A 17,741-nucleotide genomic window follows, 5' to 3' on the forward strand; every position below is an offset into this window, starting at 1 on the left:
CGGCTAAAGGAGCTCATGAATTCTTTATAACCCTAACAAAGGAGTACAGATTATTTCTGGGCACGAGATGATGATGGCACAAACTCAAAATGCTTGGAGGCAAGATCTGTGCCACCAATGTGAAGCGAGCCATAAACACTTTATATCGTAAGATGTTAGCAAAATATGCTTTCAGTGGAAGAGCATATAGAGATTATATGTTAAAAATCCATTCTTAACATCCTTGTGACCAGAGGATTTGAAGTGTTTTGTGCATTTAGGGGAAAAAAAGTAATAACTTTATAATGTTATTTTCATTCTACTATATTTTTCATTCTGCTTTTATTTTTCCTGCTTATCCAGGTCTATGATTCGGGGGGTATCAGTCTAGGCAGAAATGCTCAGACCTCCCGCTCCACAGCCAGCTCTTGCCAGCAGAGCAATATAATCTCTCCGGCGTATCATGGGTCTATACTGGGATCATACCCCAGTTGCCTGAAACACCTCATCCAGAACGTATGCTAGTCATATCCCCCCAATTGGCTCCTTTCAGTGTTGAGGAATGGCAGCTCTAATCTAAGCTCCTCCTGAATGACTTTGTTTCTCTCTCTATCTCTAAGAGAAATCCCAGACAGCCTCCTGAGCAAGTTCAGTTGCCCTAGTTTAAGTCACTACTCACACTCTGTGGCAATAGTTGAGTGTAGAAATGTAGATTGACCACTGGATGGACTTGTACAGCATCTACATTAGTGCACACCCCAAAATACCCAAACTCTTCTACTTAGTGCAGCAAGTCACTCCCAACCCAGAGAGAACTCTCCACCCTTTTCTAACTGAGAACCCAGAATACAAGCTGGAGACCATCTGTCAATGAAGCCGACAAAACTACATCATCTGGAAAAGGAAAGACAAGATGCTGAGACCACAGACACCCTCCGCCTCTTGGCTGCACCTAGAAAATTCTGTCCATAAAGGATGTGAAAAGAAACGGTGAAGAAAGGAAACCCTGGAGTGGTACACTGAGTGGGAAGGGCTCTGACTTATTGCCAACAATGCCAAGCTATTTTTCCCTGAAGAGCTCCATAACAATGGACCCATACTACTGAAGCACCACCCAAAGGACACCTCAAGAGACACAGACTTCTCCAAGTCCAAAAAAGACCAGTAGGTTGGTTGGGAAAGAGCTGATGTACTTACTTCAGCTTTCTATAGTTAGTGTGTGCCATTTTCTATAAGAAAAGAGAGCAGGGAGTAAAACAGTGAAAGCAGAAATGTGTCAAATATATCTTACGAAACTTTATGTGAGCATTATCATTCAAATAGATGAGGGATAGTAGAAAAGAAACCCTAAATAACATCAAAAAATGTAAATAAAAAATGTCTGAATATCTGATAACTGATGACTCAAAATCTCAATTTGTAAATTGTGTCTTTAGCATTTGTCCCAACAAAACACCAAAAAGCCTTCTTCAACATTCCCTCTGGATAGTGAAGCTAATAATATAGATAATTGATGTACATGTACAGAAGCTCACAATCTCCATTAAAAGTTGTGAAAATAAAATGTTCTGAACTCTCTCTGGAAATACTTTTTGTATTCCTGCCCAGAACGGCGATGAACTCTTCGTTTACTGCTTCAATATTCCCATCCATAACAAACTACAAACTGGAACTAATGAGAGAGTAGGGATCTTCAAGGGAGGTGGCCTATTATTATTCATTGAAAAAGAGTAAACAAATGCATAAATGTTAATGTCAGAGGCTTCCTATCTGTCCAATTAATCTATGGTGGTTCCCCTGGGCAGCCTCATTGTTCAGCCATACTTTTTTTGCCTTCAGGGGAAATTTGCAATTAAGAGCTGAGCAGAAAAGACATTAAAGATGTCTTTCATTTTTCCCCTCCCTTTGATTTCTGTCTTCTTCAGCCATTTCTTTCGTAAAAAAAAAGAAGAAGAAATAACTGGTGCATATCATCATCAGCTCTTGCTCTCCCACAATCACATTCATCCATCACATCTGGCACTTTTCCTCCTTTCTTAAATCTAAAAGTTGAGAGGAAGAAAACTTTAAACTATAAGCTGCAAGGGGCACGTGTGGTGCATTAGGCAACTACTTTATTATAACATGGTCCACTGACTACACATGTCCCAGACCATCATCTCTCCAGTCCCAGACTGCATGAGGCATTCTTCCCCTCCTCTTAAAAAACGTCTCACGTCATTAAACCCACTCTTTACACTTCCACAGATCCTATACTGATTCTCCAATAAGATAATAGCATGCAATCTTTCATTCTCCAGCCCATTACCCTGCAAACATGGTGGAGTTGGTAACTTTCACTTGGCACGGATGTATCAGTTTAACATAAGGATCGGGGTGAACGGTCTGTCACTGACGCTGATGCAGGGTAACATAAGGCGTCATGGTTGCTGGGTATTGAGCAGGAGACGCCAATTATTGTATGGGCTACGGGTGGTAAAACAATGAAGTGCTTTTAACTTAATCACATCTCCTTTTCTGAGTTTCAGTGGTTCACTGATACCTAGAGTACAGAAAGTGAGAGCAGTCTGGAGCATGCCTGCGTTTTAAATATATTTAATGCACCACGATTCATCACTCACTGACCACAGGGCACAGACGCCATAAAAGTAGCTGTCGCTACAAAAAAACCCAAGCAAGGACGGTAAAAGGATTTAAAAAATATCACTGATCTTATATCACTAAAAAATAAATGTAAAGTAGTAATAAGCTTAAAAGATTAAGCACTGTTTATTAAGTCTTTGGCCATCATCTTCGGTATTTATATGAAACTGTCACATTAACGAGGCTAAATTAATTGCAGAGATTTGGGAACACATTGCTAAGATAAACAGGGCAGAGTGTTCAGCATTACACAAAAATTCATTCAGCCCAACTGTAAACATAAATATTTTACTTCCATTCATTATTTCATTAAATTAAATTTTCTACATTTGATCAGTATTTAAAAAGGCTCGCCAGCATGAAATGTTTGAGAATTAAACTCCCCAAAGAGCTTGGAGAGTCAAACAAAATTTAAAAGCTATCCACTCACTGAACACTGTGTTAGGTACACTGTGATAGTACTGGGTTAGACCCTCTTCTGCCTTCAGACCTGCCCTAATCCTTTGTGACACAGATTCAATAAGGTGCTGGAAACACTCCTCAGCGATTTTGGCCTGTATTGATTTGATAGCATCACAAAGCTGCTGCAGATGTTTCAGCTGCACGTCATTGATGTGAACTTCCTGTTTCACCACATCAAAAAGGTGCTTTATTGGACAGCAACAATACATTGAACTCAGAGACGTGTTCAAGAAAACAGCTGATTTGAGCTTTCTGACTACTGGAAGCAACCATCAGAACACGGCCATAAAGGGACAGACATGTGCAGCAGTAATATACCAATAAACTTGATATCAGGCAGGATGGATCCATGCTTCCATCCTGTTTATTCCAAGTTCTGATTCTACCATCCGAATGTCAAAGCAGAAATCAAGACTCATCAGATCAAGCAATATCCTTCCAATCTTTTGTATGTAGCATAATCTCACTTTCCTGCGCCCACTGTGGTCTTCTGCTACTAATGTCCATTTGATTCAAGGCTCCTTATGTTGTGGATTCAAAGATGCTCTTCTGCATACCTTGGTTGGTTGGTTATACCAATTAGTTGAGTTACTGTAGCATTGCAACAACGTATTTTTTTCCCAGTCAACTGCTACTAACTGGATATTTTCTCAGTACATCAGCAGTTTCTGAAATACTCAGACCAGCCCACCTGACACCGACAACTATGACAAGTAACATTAAGTTGCTGCCATGTGACAATTAAAGTGTTTTACCTAACAAGGTGGCCAGCAAAGACCCGTTTCTATCAATCTACATGTGTCAACTTCATCTTTTAAGGAGCCCTCTGGTAACTTAAACTAAGCCTGCTGTAACATGGCTCAACTCTGAGATGCACACAGTCACACTAATGGACAGACACCTGCAGCATTATGACTGAGTATGTTCCTCATACGTGTTTCTGTGTTCACTTACTTAAAAAAAAAAGAAAATAAAACCATAGCAGTTTTGGATTATTCTCTAAACAGTAACAACATGCGCATAAAAAGTGCTTATCTCACAAACTCAGCTTCTTATTTGCAATACGATTAAGACGAGTCAGTGATTAATTTCTGCTATTCCCAATTCAGAAGAGAGGCTGCAGTACATGCTTCTGAAAACAAACAGCACACACACACACACACACACACACACACACACACACACACACACACACACACACACACACACACACACACACACACACACACACACACACACAGACATGCAAAGCTTACTTTTAATAACAATGTTTGTAAGAAAATGATTTTCAGTAAACCGAAAAGTTTTACTACAAGAAAAATACATCTTAAAATGAATATTGAAATGAATCAGATTATTTGCTTGCATGTAGTTTTTTTATTGTTAACAACAACAACAATTTGTGTTTTAACCAAAAAAAAATGAGACTCTAGTCTAGTTATTATAAGATATAAACACATTTTAAGAATCATTACTAAGAATCTACATTTAACCAAATAAAACACAATAGTTTTGAAATGCATAAATTCTACACTTAGAAATTTGTATTGTATACACTAGTGTATACACATTTTAGAAAGGAAGACATTAAACTGAATGGATCTGCAACGTTAATGACAATACCTGCTTAAACTGCTGCACGCCTAGTGCTGAAGCAGCATCAGGAATTAAAAAACAACAACTCTATATTCCATATCTTATATTACCTGCAGTGACTGATGGCGTTCTGAGTCTTATTGCTGGCAATAAGCATATCAGATAAACACCCATGAGATTGTAAAACAGCTGCTGAGCTGTTCTGTCTCAGTCCTTATTTCTCATGGGTCTCCTACAATTGACCCATTCTCTATTCCTTGCTGAGATATGGCATAGGATGTGAATCATGCACAAAGCAATGTCTGCTTTGAAAAAGATTTCTCATTAAAGCCTTTACACCAGGCTTTTATGGCTAAGGGTTTTGAAAGGTTGTGTGTGAAACGTTATTATGATATACTCTGCAGGTTGAGTCCCTGGCCTAGAAACTGAAATCCGATGACAAACTGTACACTAATGGCTGTATCCTGCCGTAGACAAATATATGAATGTGCATGATAATGTACAAATCGCACATGCATTTCATTATCTTGAGCAATCTATTGATGTACAGTGAGGTAATGTAATCGCTCATATAGCACACTCTCCAGGACATATTTCCTGCTGATGCAGATAAATGATGGCCAGGATAAATGTGGATATTATGCATCAACATCTGTAGCCCCACTCCACATATCAAAAACTCCAACACAGATAATAGATTTTCCGCTCACCGACACCGAGGCAACAGTTCATTCCACTGATGCCCTACTGAGTATATCACAGAGCGTAATTTAAAACAAAAAAGGTTTGCGAACAAGGCTGCAAATGCATCACCCCTTTGGTCTCATTAGGAGCCTCTTATTCTCTGCAAAGCGCCTGGAAACTAAATAGTGAATTGCTTACATTCACAGGATGCTAAGTGTTCTCCTAACTAGCTCCGTTGACAGGTGACCATTCTCTATTTTCTGTATGGTATGTTTAAGGTTCCACTATATCCCCTTACATAAATGAGAAATTACAATACAAAGAGAGAGAGACCAACACGACCATATTAGTTAAGTGCTATGACAACAACCTCAGCATCCTCTCTGCTGCTGCAGACACCTAAAAATAGGTCTGCAGCAGGAGCAAATAGATGATACCATGTGCTGATAGACTGCATTAGTGCATTAAACTTTTTCAGCGAAAGCCCAATCACAACAATACCTGGAACACATTTTCAAATTATTCACCAACATACCAGACTTCATCTGTTTCAGTCCAGCAACAGTTTTAGGCAGTCGAATTGTAAGATAAGTGCTCTATTCAACAAGTGCAAGCTGCAAAATATGTGTCTACAGTGGGAACTATGTGATTTTCTTTACGCACAGTTAATTATTAATCACACAAATTTAACAAGGTACTGGAAACCTTCCTCAGAGATTTTGTTCCATTTTGAAAGAATAACATGACACAGCACAGATATGTCAGCTGCACATCCATGATTTGACTCTCCTGTTCCAACACATCCTGAAGGTGTACTATTGGATTACGATCTGGTGGCTCTGGGGGCCATCTGACTACAGTGAATGCATTGTCATGCTGAAGAAACCAATTTGAGATCATCTGAGTTTTGTGGCATGGTGTGCTATCCTTCTGTAAGAAGCTATCAGAAGACAGGTACACTGTGCTCTTAAACTAATGAACATGGTCACCAAAAATACTCAGGTAGGCTGTGGTAATTCAGTTGGTACGGAGGGGTTTAAAGTGTGCCAAGAAAATGTCACCCACACCATTACACCACCATCACTAGCCTGAACTGTTGATACAAGGCAAAATGGATTCATGCTTCTGTGTTATTTACGCCAAATTCTGATCCTACCAACCGAATGTGAAATAAAGCAACATTTTTCCAATCTTCTATTTTTTTCATTTTGGTGAGCCAATGCTTTTGCAGTTTCCTGTTCTTAGCTGACAGGAGTGGCACTTGATGCAGTCCCCTGCTGCTGTAGCCTCAGTTTCTTGCACACACTGTCGTCTGCTGCTCCTGTAGACATTCTGCTTCAAGGTTTCTCACTTGTGCATTCAGAGACGTTCTTATGTTTACCTTGGCTGTAATGAGTTACTACTGCCTTCCTGTCAGTTCGTCCCTGACCACTATATGTAAACCTAGAGATGGTTGTGTGGGAAAATCCCAGTACATCAGCAGTTTCTGAAATACTCAGACCGCCCTGACCAGCACAGCACCATGTCACAAATCACCTTCTTTTTCCATTCTGATGCTCGGTTTGAACTTTAGTAGGTCTATGCCTACATGCCTAAATGCACTGTTGCTGTCATGTGATTGGATAATTGTTGGATGACATCAAATTGGATGATTTGATGTCTTGGCTCAGTACTAACCTCAGATTTCTAACTATTTCTAAGTAGAGGAAAAAAGTGTCGAATGTGAGCGTCTTTGAGCGAGCTTGGCTTTGACCCAGTGTTCAAAAAAAAAAGAAGAAAAAAAGCAACACCTAAAATTACCCTCCCTCTCTCTCCTTTTCATAGTGTCATTCAAGATTTGGGCAACTGTCCCCAAGGACGATCTGCATTACCCACAAACTGTTCAGCTAACTAATTAAAGATGGCAGGAGGCAAAATGTGATTACTATGCGCTCCAAGCTTAACAAAAACTACAAATGCAATGTCAGAGGTAGAATTCACAATCGGATCAATACTCAAACAAACTGGATGCGTGTTTCGGGATACTCGTCAATGTATAGACCCGACTGCCAAAGTATTTTGTTTTTCTGGCTGACCAAGCAGCAGGAAAAGGGACCCATTGTTACTGCAGTTGACCTGCATGAAACAAGAGAAAACAGATATCCTGGCTCTGTCGAAAGGCAACAAAAATAACCTTCCAATGCCGCTGAACAAAATAAAATACAATGTTCCACCGTGTTTAATCCCTATGAAAACAAAGTCTGAGAACAACTATTTAACTGAATGGAGCAAAGAAAGCTGCTAACCCAAATCCTCTGTAGGTGTTTAACCTAATAATGCCTGAATTAATTGTGACAGGCACAACAAAATGGCTTGGCATCCAAAGACAAAGTCATACAGAGAGTTGGCACCAAAGTACAAGTACACATGCGTTGGCACCAAACAGCAGCCTGGGGTCCAACGTTTCCCACCGGTGGCTTTGACAGGGTCTCAGGTTGCGTGGTGACAGATTAGCTGCCACCAGTGAAAACACAAGCGAGCATGTGGGGAGCGTGGGAGGAGAGGATAGGAAGAGATAGCATAAGAAGGGGGTGTTTGGGGTTGGTGGCAGTGGGGGGACCTGAATATAGCCAGAGAAACAGAGAGACATGTGACAGGAAGCAAGCATCGCTACAACTCGATCACAGACTCACTGGAGCAGAGGAAGTGGGAGTGATAGAAGAGTTGGTGCAGGAAGAACCCAGTAGAGGAAGTTTGCTGCTGTTTTCAACTTCCAAGATCCAGTTTCTAACCCATTTACTGTCCGTGCTTACTTAGAATGCCTGAAAACACATTACTACTTATTATCACTGAGTAGTTACACATGCAGTCCCTAATACAGGCCTGCTTAGGTACCAGAGCTGACACCCAAACACATGGGTATTGCATAAAGTTCAACTTATCTCATAGTCGACAGTAACCTGGGATCACTCTCTTTTTTCTTTTTTTGCCAAAAACTCTTCACAGTGAATGAACTGCGTAATAATATATCTGCTCTGTGGTGCACGAAGAGAGAGATGTTGGCATTGTCAGCTGTGTTATTGAAATAGAGTGCATCTTCTTTCCCCTGGAAAACACACTGAGGATGTTGCTATGGGGATTTTTTTGTCAAAAGCATAATGATGTTGTTTAGATGTGGCCATGTGTTTCAAAAGGCCTCTTTCCTCTTTTCTTTCCTGCCAGAGAAGAATGAAAGGAAATGTTCTCAATGGGAAATGCATGGTCTTGTGTAGTGAGCTAGTTAGAATATGGACACATCAAGCTCATTGTGTTTCAAGAAGAATAGCTGAAAAGATGTATTTTATTAAAAATCATAGTGAAGCACAATAATCATACCTAGCCTATGTGTTCACTATTTAAATTGTAAAAAAAGAGAACTCCATTCTCTAAACAAATGTATTAAATCACGTTTTGTAAAAACTTAGACAAAACTAACAGATTTGATCAAATCTTCATGCAAAACTCTAAAAACACACTCGCTAAAACAGATTATGAACTTGTGATACATAATGTTAACCACATGCAGAAGAATTTAAACATACAGCACATAGCTTCCACACAATAGCTCAAAATTATCCACAATTGTTGAAAATGATGTCACGAACCCAGTTCAGAGTCCACAAACAGCTCAGTGATTTGAAGACTGACCCCAGTGATGATAGAAGCAACCAGTGTGCAAGAGGTGATGGATGATGAAGAGTAAGAACAAGAGCAGCAATTTTAGATAAAATCTGAGGAACTGCGATACACGTCACTCATGGAATGACAATGAAGGAGGCAGGGCAAAGAGTGCAACCCAATCACAGCTGATTCTCTGTGGCCACTACGAACAGGAGATCAAAAGAAGAGAACAGGCCATTTAGTTTGTGGATCATCAGGTTTTTACTGACGCTTCAGTACATCATGTTGCCAATATAAATATGTGCATGAGTGCCTGCGTGCGTCCTCTTTGTCACTGTTCCCTTTTTGTAAATGGCCACATAATGGTACCATGTCCTGAATGCCATATTTTCTATTTTTTCCAATGAAGTGCACCATGAATGTTCAGTAGACTTTTCCCCCATGTGCTTCTTTTATTTTTCTAAAAAAAAGAGTCGTTATGAGTGTTTCACTGTTTGGTCTAAGTGGTTTTAGGAATGCAGCTTGAAAATTGTTGTGTGTTTACTGCTTAAGAAAAGGGCCCAAGTGTTCAAGAGTTTACTCAGATCTCTTCTGAGTAAACTCCATTCAACAGCATCGGGAAAACCTTTCAAAATAGGAAATATTTGAATTTCATTGAGTACTTATTTTCTCAGCAACTTTGTTGCAGGTCAACAGTTTACATTATTTGGCATTTTAATATTCCTACATTAACTTGTTCAGAAGACGGAATGATCCAGTACCGAAATCTCCAATAGGTTTTTTCTTTTTAGAGTAAATGTGGTAATCGCTGTATTTTAAGTTTAACTCATTTTCCAAAAAGACAACAAAAAATACACAGTTGTACATGAATCTGACTCTTAGTTTTCTGCATATATAGTGAACGTATAATGCAACAGCCCCAACATTTTCAGTTATGTATCCATGACTTCAGTGACTTTATGACTTAATTTCACTGATTTGCATTCATTTAATGCGGTGGTTCTTAACCTTGTTGGAGGTACCGAACCCCACCAGCTTCATATGCGCATTCACTGAACCCCTCTTTAGTGAAAAATAAAATGTGATTTTTTTACTGGTGCACAAAATGAGCCATGCATGTCATGGCGGAGGCTCTGCCGAACCCCTGAGACCGACTCACCGAACCCCTAGGGTTCGATCGAACCCAGGTTAAGAACCACTGATTTAATGGGAACGTACTTTACCTTTAATCAAAAATCATTAATACTACTTGGTTAACCTAATTTAACCTCAAATTTCACCCATGCATTATAATTATTTACAATGCAGCAACATTTGTCTCCATAAAATGGTAAATAGAGTGCTGGTTATAAAGTGTATTTCACATATAAAGCTATAATTAGCTTTAATATTCATACAGCACTGTATTTTATGCCTTTATGAACACGTGTGGACTCGAGGAACCAGGAACAGAAGCAGTAGCCTTCCGATTGTCAGATGATCCTCTCTACCTTCTAACCCATATCCCCATAATGCCTCAGTCCCCAAAGCATTAGTAATACCTAAACTACAACACACACACACACACACACACACACACACACACACACACACACACACACACACACACACACACACACACACACACACACACAGAAGTATCTTTGTCCCCCAGACAGTGCTATTGAAGTCTTTAATCAAGACTAATGTGTAATGTCCCGTATGACCACCATTAATCATTTAAAGCCGGGCAACAGTGCTATTGATCAATGCTATACTTCAAAGCAGCCACTGCTGGCAAAGGTGTGCATGTCTGTCTAACACAGTTTGCTCTGTACAACAGGTCAAGCCTTAAATATCATATATGATGATGTTCATGTTGCTTTTATGAAAATGGGGATATAATGTCTCCTCTGTCTCTGTTTTACTGCCAACTTTGAATGAACTGTGATGGAAAGGAAAAATGATATGGTATGGCATTCAAGAGAGGCTGAACTAACTCTCTGATATATATGTTGCATGGGTACAAAAGTAATAAAAGCCAAAATACAGTGTACAGTGCAAAAGTACTAAGACTTCCACAGAAGTGACTCTTTTTTGGAGCCAATATTCACAAAGAGGAATATTCTGAAAATAAGCTTTGCAGGGCTCTTCTTTCAAAAGCTATGATGACGGACTGACAAAAGAATGTAAAATCTATGCTGCTTACATTTTGAATTCAGACAGTTTGGTCCTCATGGCTGGCAAGAACACAAAAGAGATAGCCTCTAACATCAGGGGAAAACAAATTCAGCTGAAGCTCAGGTGTTCGTGCAGTAACACTTCATTTACAAGTTGTACAAATATAAAGGGACTTTGACTCTGCATACAGGCATTGTGCATGCCGCCTAAGAAATACACACAGGCAAACAGAAGATCTCCTCTGATTTCTTCCTCAGTAGATTTGTACTTGTCCTGCTATAGCCAAGTTTGCATGGGACAGCGCCAAGCAGCTAACAACCAGCAGTTTATTAATTGAATCTGGTAGCTTGTTTATATCGGTAAGGACTGAGATCATTTCACACTTGCCATGGAACAGGTGTGCTCTGCAGCAGTGCCAAATGAGCAAACTGCACGGGCTCAGCAATTGAAGCAAAAAAAAAAAAAAATTAAATTAAATTTAAAAATGAGCTTTCACCAAAAACATGCAATAACTCAGCAAAAAGAGGAAACACTACTGAGATCTAGGGCTCTCCTCATTCAGATGTATCCGATTCCTGAATACCAGCACTAAATTGTTCTTCTTCTTATTTGCTTCATTCTGGAAATTTCACTCCATTTAATGTTTTTACTACATTTCCCCTCTAATTAAATTCAGTTGTGTGAAGGCTTGCTAGACGAACCGCCTTTACTTTGATTATAATCTTCAAATTGTGATTTTGAAAAATTATACAAAAGACTAAATTTCAGATGCACTAGACATGAGCCCAAGGATATTCCCTGGAGTTTTTTTTGTTAAAAATCATTATGAGTTGGATAGAAATGAAAAGGCCCTGAGGGTCTAAACATTGCTTGGGACAGACACTGACTGCTGTTTTTGAAAATGAGCTATACCTTTAAACAGTCATATCCTGATGTTCCCTATCAGAGACAATCACAGAATAAATATCTGCAAAGTTCAATCCTATTTCTAATCCTATGGCCTCTGATGACTATCTGGTGAAGAAATATGTACTGACAAGCACTATGCAGATTTGGGTAAAAAAAAAAAAGTTAATTTGCACAGCACCTCAGAAGCGCATGTTGTGTCTGCCTCCACCAAACGCCGGAAGCAGAGACGATGTGTCTGAATCTTAAATATTGCTAAAAAACCTCAAGGACTTCACTAAACTACAAACATACTTTTTGTCCTAAGCGCCCTCATCTTTCCTCCTACCCCAGACTCAACGGATGCGCCCTCGACATAACAGGCACACGTAGAGGTCAGAGACCACCTGTTCTGAGCTGGCTGAACTGCTGAAGCGATATCAGAGGACACATCTGGCCTGACACGCCGGATGGGAAAGGCAGCTTGCTTCCAGGCTGGTGACAGCCGGTGACGGATGACTCACAGCTGATGCTGAGGTTACAGGAGGTCACATGGTGAGCAAGGAACGGAAGGGTTAGTTGGGACAGTGTTTTTCTAAGGAGCGTTTAGCTTCTAGAGAGGAGCATGAGCTGATTTCTAGTTTGTTTTGCAAGTGTTTTGAATTATCGAAGCGTGGAGTGGCAGAGTACCTAGGGGATGTACGCTAACTCATTTGTTCATCTGCTCACATAATAGACCACTTGCTGAAATCGCTCCTTAAAATGGAGAATAAAGATGTGAATCGATATTTGATTTCTAAATTTCGACAACAGTTATTGGTTTTCATTTTCTGTCTCGCACACAGCTCTGCATTTTGAATCTCGAAAGTCCAATTTGAGTTTGTTCTGAGAGTTAGCAGTGACAAGGGGCCTCACCAGTTCTGAACAAAGTCTATCAATTCAATGTCAATATCCGTATCCCAAAGCAGCAGAGTAAAATATTATGTCTCCACTCCGTCTGAATAACAAATATTGACAGACACAAGACCTGAATCGGTAATGCAATCATTCTTGTAAGATTCTAAATTTCCCCCGGACATGTAACCTGGTTTTTCTTTTGGCTTTACAGCTATCCTTCTTGCCTCTCTCTATATATATTTCTTCTCAGTGTATTTCAGTTTGAGCGTGACTTTGTGTGGCTATATTTACATATTTATGAACTCTACATGATCCTCACCCCTCGTTCCAGAGTTCACAGTGTTATTTTCCACAGTATGGAAGGGAGAGAAGTGATGAGAGATGCTGAAAAGCAAAGAAGGGGAGGACGAGCATGTCCTCTGAGCTCTGTGCTGCCTTATTCTTTATCAGCTTTCATCTCTTAGCCCTTCCAAGAGACTGAACCATAAAAGAATCCAATCACAAGGGGACATATTATTTTCTCCCTCCTTGAATACACTATACCGTATCCTAGACCCACACAATGTCTTGTCCTCTTGCATATGTAACTCGAGGAAGCAATGGTCAGGAGCATGGTTTATCTATTGACTCTGTGTGTGATTAGCATACTAAACATGCAGTTTCTTCTAACTCAACGCACCCGGTGAGTATTAAAATGAGTCATAAGAAAAAACTCACTCATTTTTCTCCAGCAACAGGATCAGCTGTTCACCTTCTGCGGGCACCAGCAGCTGCAGCGATGCAGGATATCTCTGAAACACAAAAAGATATGAGGTCATGCCCAGAAATCACCAATCCTGTCTGTGGACGTGCGTGAAGGTTCAGCTGACGTTTTCGTGCACAAAGCAGGATGGGGCAAGGCACAATAGTGCTAGAGGAACAGGAAGAAAACTTCCACATCATTCACTTCCCAAATCTGGAATCAACTTCCATTTATACCATGACAATCCTTAAGCCTTTAATGGAAACAAATCCACTGAATAGAATTACAATGAATAATATAGTGAAGGGATTTGTTACTGTTACTGAGGAAACTGTACTGTTGCTGTTTAATGTTTCACAGTATATTGAGACAACTCAGGAAACAGTGTATTTTTCAGCATGAAGATGTGTCTAAAAACAGACAATGTTAAGATGCTTTGACAGTGGATTGGTTTAGGTTTTGCAAAAGAATAATGGAACAAGGAGGAGGACTAATTAATGGTGTTGTGTGGGAAACCACATGTCACTCAATGACATGTTGCTTCTTTGCTTCTGACAAGGTTTGTTTGCAATAAATTGATAAAGCCTCACTTAAAATGGGACTTTTTGTCACTGGTGTATAAAAACACAAAATCTGCAATAATGTATTTTGACAGTATTTCAGACTTGGTCCAAAACGTAAGTTTGATTTTTTTGGAAGAGAAAAAGTGTCGCAACAGCTGTAATGATTACGTGACGTGAGTGGTTTGGTGTTAATGACGAATGGCTGCAAGTGTCATTTAAAAATTGAATCCTCTATCAAATATTAAAATGTCAATTTCCAAAATATAGCTTTAAGGTGAGTTAATGCTTTTCTGAAAATTAGCATCGTCCTTAAGGCAAAACAGAGGCAAAGAAGTTCCATGCTTTAGAGCCTCAGTTTTGTAAAAAAGGATTCATGAACGTAAGCTAGCAGAGAGGAAAAAGGGTCAGACATGTTCACACTAAGCAGAAATGGATTTATATTTCATCAGCTGATATTTTAGATGAACAGAGTGCTCTTTCACAGTGACATTTCTTAGGATAGCTGACCGATGCCTTCGGGGAAATACTCTGCTGGCCAGTCTGAAGCTGTGTGTCTGCAAGTATGTGTGTGGACAATTCATGTCATGTCTACTGTGCAACAAAGACAATGTGTCATAATTCTGCAATACTTTACAGCTCCAAGAAAACTTCTACTTGGCACACAAGGCAGGTATACCGTAGCTGACCATTTTACACCTGTTCAGCTGCGTATCGATACAAATATGTAATATACATCTAAGCAGAGCCTGAAGATGCCTGTGAAAATGTGAGAATGCCTTGTTGATGGCAGATGTCAGCGGACTATTACCAGCAGTAAGATAACATCTCTCAGATAGGCTACAGCAACAGAAGACCACAAGTATTGTGACTCCTGCAGGTAAGAACAGGAAACTAAGGCTACAATGCACAACCGCTCCCAAAACCTGAACAATAAAAGACTAGAAAATATTGCCTGGTCTGATGAATAGATTTCTGCTACAACATTCAGAAGATGGGGTCAGACATTGGTATGAGCAACATGAAAGCATGGATCCATGCTGCCTTGTATCAACAGTTCAGGCTGCTGCTGTTTGCATGATTTGTGGGAGATATTTCTGGCACTCTTCGGGCCCCTCAGTACCAGCTGAGCTGCTTAAATGCCACAGCTTCCTTGAATATTGCTGCTTCTAGCAGGACAACACACCACATCACAAAGCTCAAATCATCTCAAACTGGTTTCTTGATCATGACAGTGAATCCAGTGCAGTCAAACGGCCTGCACAGTCATCAGCTCTAAATCCACAAGAGCATCACTATGAGGTGATGGAAGAGGAATTTACAACAAGGCTGATAAATCTAGGGCAGAGTGTGATGCTATGATGTCAATATTGACCAAAATCTCTGATGAAATGATCAATGTTTCCAACACCTTGTTTAATTTGTGCCATGAAGAATTTAGGCACGACTGAAGACAATAGGAACAGCGAAGTATACCCAACAAAATGACCAGTGTGTGCATAAATCTGCCTCTGTGTTGTGACTTTTACTGCAGTCTCTGATAAGACAATCACAAGTTACCCTTGTAGTAAGTTTAATATGGGACAGCAGGCTGCTTTAACTATTGTCTCGCCTTAACAAAAATGCCTTATATCAGCACAGTAGGTGATAGAAAAATATGGCTAATGTAGCTCAAAATGATTAAGGCTATAAAACGTAGTTTCACTTCCCCACAGTATGTGACATTTTTGTGATGACTGACTGTGAGGCAGGCACATAACGCTGGGAAAAAAATCCTAAACAAAACAAATCGTTCAGATGGTGACTTCCCTGCACGAGGAAAAGTGTTTGATTGCTCAGGGAGTTCTGAATACCTACACATTTCCCTCCTCTGGAAAGTTTCCTTAAGTTGCGGTAGAGATGCCAAATTTCAAACATTTCCCTTTCCAGCTGTAGTAAGTGGAACAGACAGGGTTTCATAGCCTGAGAAGGCATGTTTAGAGAAACCAGAGAGGGATGATTTGTATATATCTTTTAATCTAGCTTATAATGTGTAGTACATGAACGAAATGACACTCTTTACAAGCTGTTACAGAGCTTTTAGCAATAAGTTCACAATATGTAGTGTCTAGTGTGTGGCAAGCTCATATTTAACAAAGAAATGAGGACATGTTCAAAACAAAGCCGATAGCATGGAAGGAGAAGAACTACAAAAAGGGGCATGACATGGAGGGAAAACATAGCAAAAGAGGGGACTTCTCTACCAAAAGAAATTAAATAGACAGGCAACAGATGGAGGCAACAGAGGAAGGAATCATATACTGTGGTTATGTTAAACAAAAAGCCAGACATCTATACTTGGCTGCACTCTGAAAAGCACACTGACATTAGTTCAGTATCTGGCTGAGTCAGCTTATTACCAATAAGCTATTTCTGCTAAATGGTTTTGAGAGTATTTACCCCAGATGTGAGTTGGCTGAGAGGTCTGCGCTCTTTGCCCTTCAGCAACAGAGGTATGGCGGTCTCGTAAGTTTGCGGCCTGGTTGCCTCCCCGCTCTGTTCGGCCTTGTCTGGACTACTTCCTGTGAAAAGATCATCAGCACAGATTAGCTTGAAATTTAGCATCAAGCTACAAACAATACAGATTGCAAACAAAGGGGTCAGAAATGTGGGTCAAAGCTGCTGTGTAATATCCTCAATAATTCAAGGACACCATTAATGCAACAAAAGCTTGGAAGGCTCAGACACACAGCAGAGCAGAACACTATTAAAGACTGTGGTCGGTGCTGCAGAGAAAGAGTAAAAGCTCACTCCTGTTCCTGCGAGTAGATATGCTATCCCCCAAAGGACCCTTGCAACAAGACCACAGCCACAGACAGAGCATCAATAATAGATGCTCTCACGCAGTTTATAACTCTTCTTCTGCAATATTTCCCCAGATGGGAATGGGGTTTTTTTTCTAAAAAAGGTAGGATGAAATTGTCTTTCCCATTTCTTATAAATATATATATATATATATATATATATATATATATATATATATATATATATATATATATATATATACCTTTATCTTTCTTCCTGTCCAACTTTGTATAGTAGTTCAGGAACGAGCACCATACTGTGCTGTTTCCTCCTCTTTTCCACATATCATTTTACTCCTCTTCCAAACTTGTAATAGAGCTAAATTACCAAAGTAAGAAACTGGTTAAGCTAATTAGTTTTTAAAAGATTGCTCTTTTGGGACAGAAAGAAACTTACTGTGTATAGAATAAGATGAAGTATAGTAAACCATATCAATGCTTGGAGCAAAATGTGGGAATCAGTCACAATTCCCTCTGCTCTCTCAGTGTCTCTCTCAGCTCCACAGAAGACTTGGCTGTCCCTAACGGCCTTACAGAGCATGTCTGTGCTGTTGCTAGCCCAGCAGGATTCCTGTGTAGCCCAATAAATGTTACAAACCCATAGAGGATTGAATAGAGAGTGTTAAAAGGGGAGGGGAGAGGCTGTTTGAG

At 39.9% G+C, this 17,741-nt stretch overlaps 1 protein-coding gene across 2 annotated transcripts in view; it reads right to left on the minus strand.

Moving 5' to 3' along the window:
• Positions 1 to 17,741, minus strand: part of adam12b (ADAM metallopeptidase domain 12b) — an 87,892-nt gene that overhangs the window by 55,984 nt on the left and 14,167 nt on the right. For both annotated transcript variants that reach the window (XM_012919195.3, XM_012919194.3), the window contains exons 2-3: positions 16,687 to 16,808; positions 13,663 to 13,736 (exon numbers count right to left, since the gene is read on the minus strand). In XM_012919195.3, coding sequence (XP_012774649.2) covers positions 13,663 to 13,736; positions 16,687 to 16,808 — 196 coding nt within the window. The remainder of the gene's footprint in view (positions 1 to 13,662; positions 13,737 to 16,686; positions 16,809 to 17,741) is intronic.

The sequence above is a fragment of the Maylandia zebra genome, linkage group LG13, assembly GCF_041146795.1.
Source record: "Maylandia zebra isolate NMK-2024a linkage group LG13, Mzebra_GT3a, whole genome shotgun sequence".
Taxonomy (NCBI): Eukaryota; Metazoa; Chordata; class Actinopteri; order Cichliformes; family Cichlidae; genus Maylandia; species Maylandia zebra.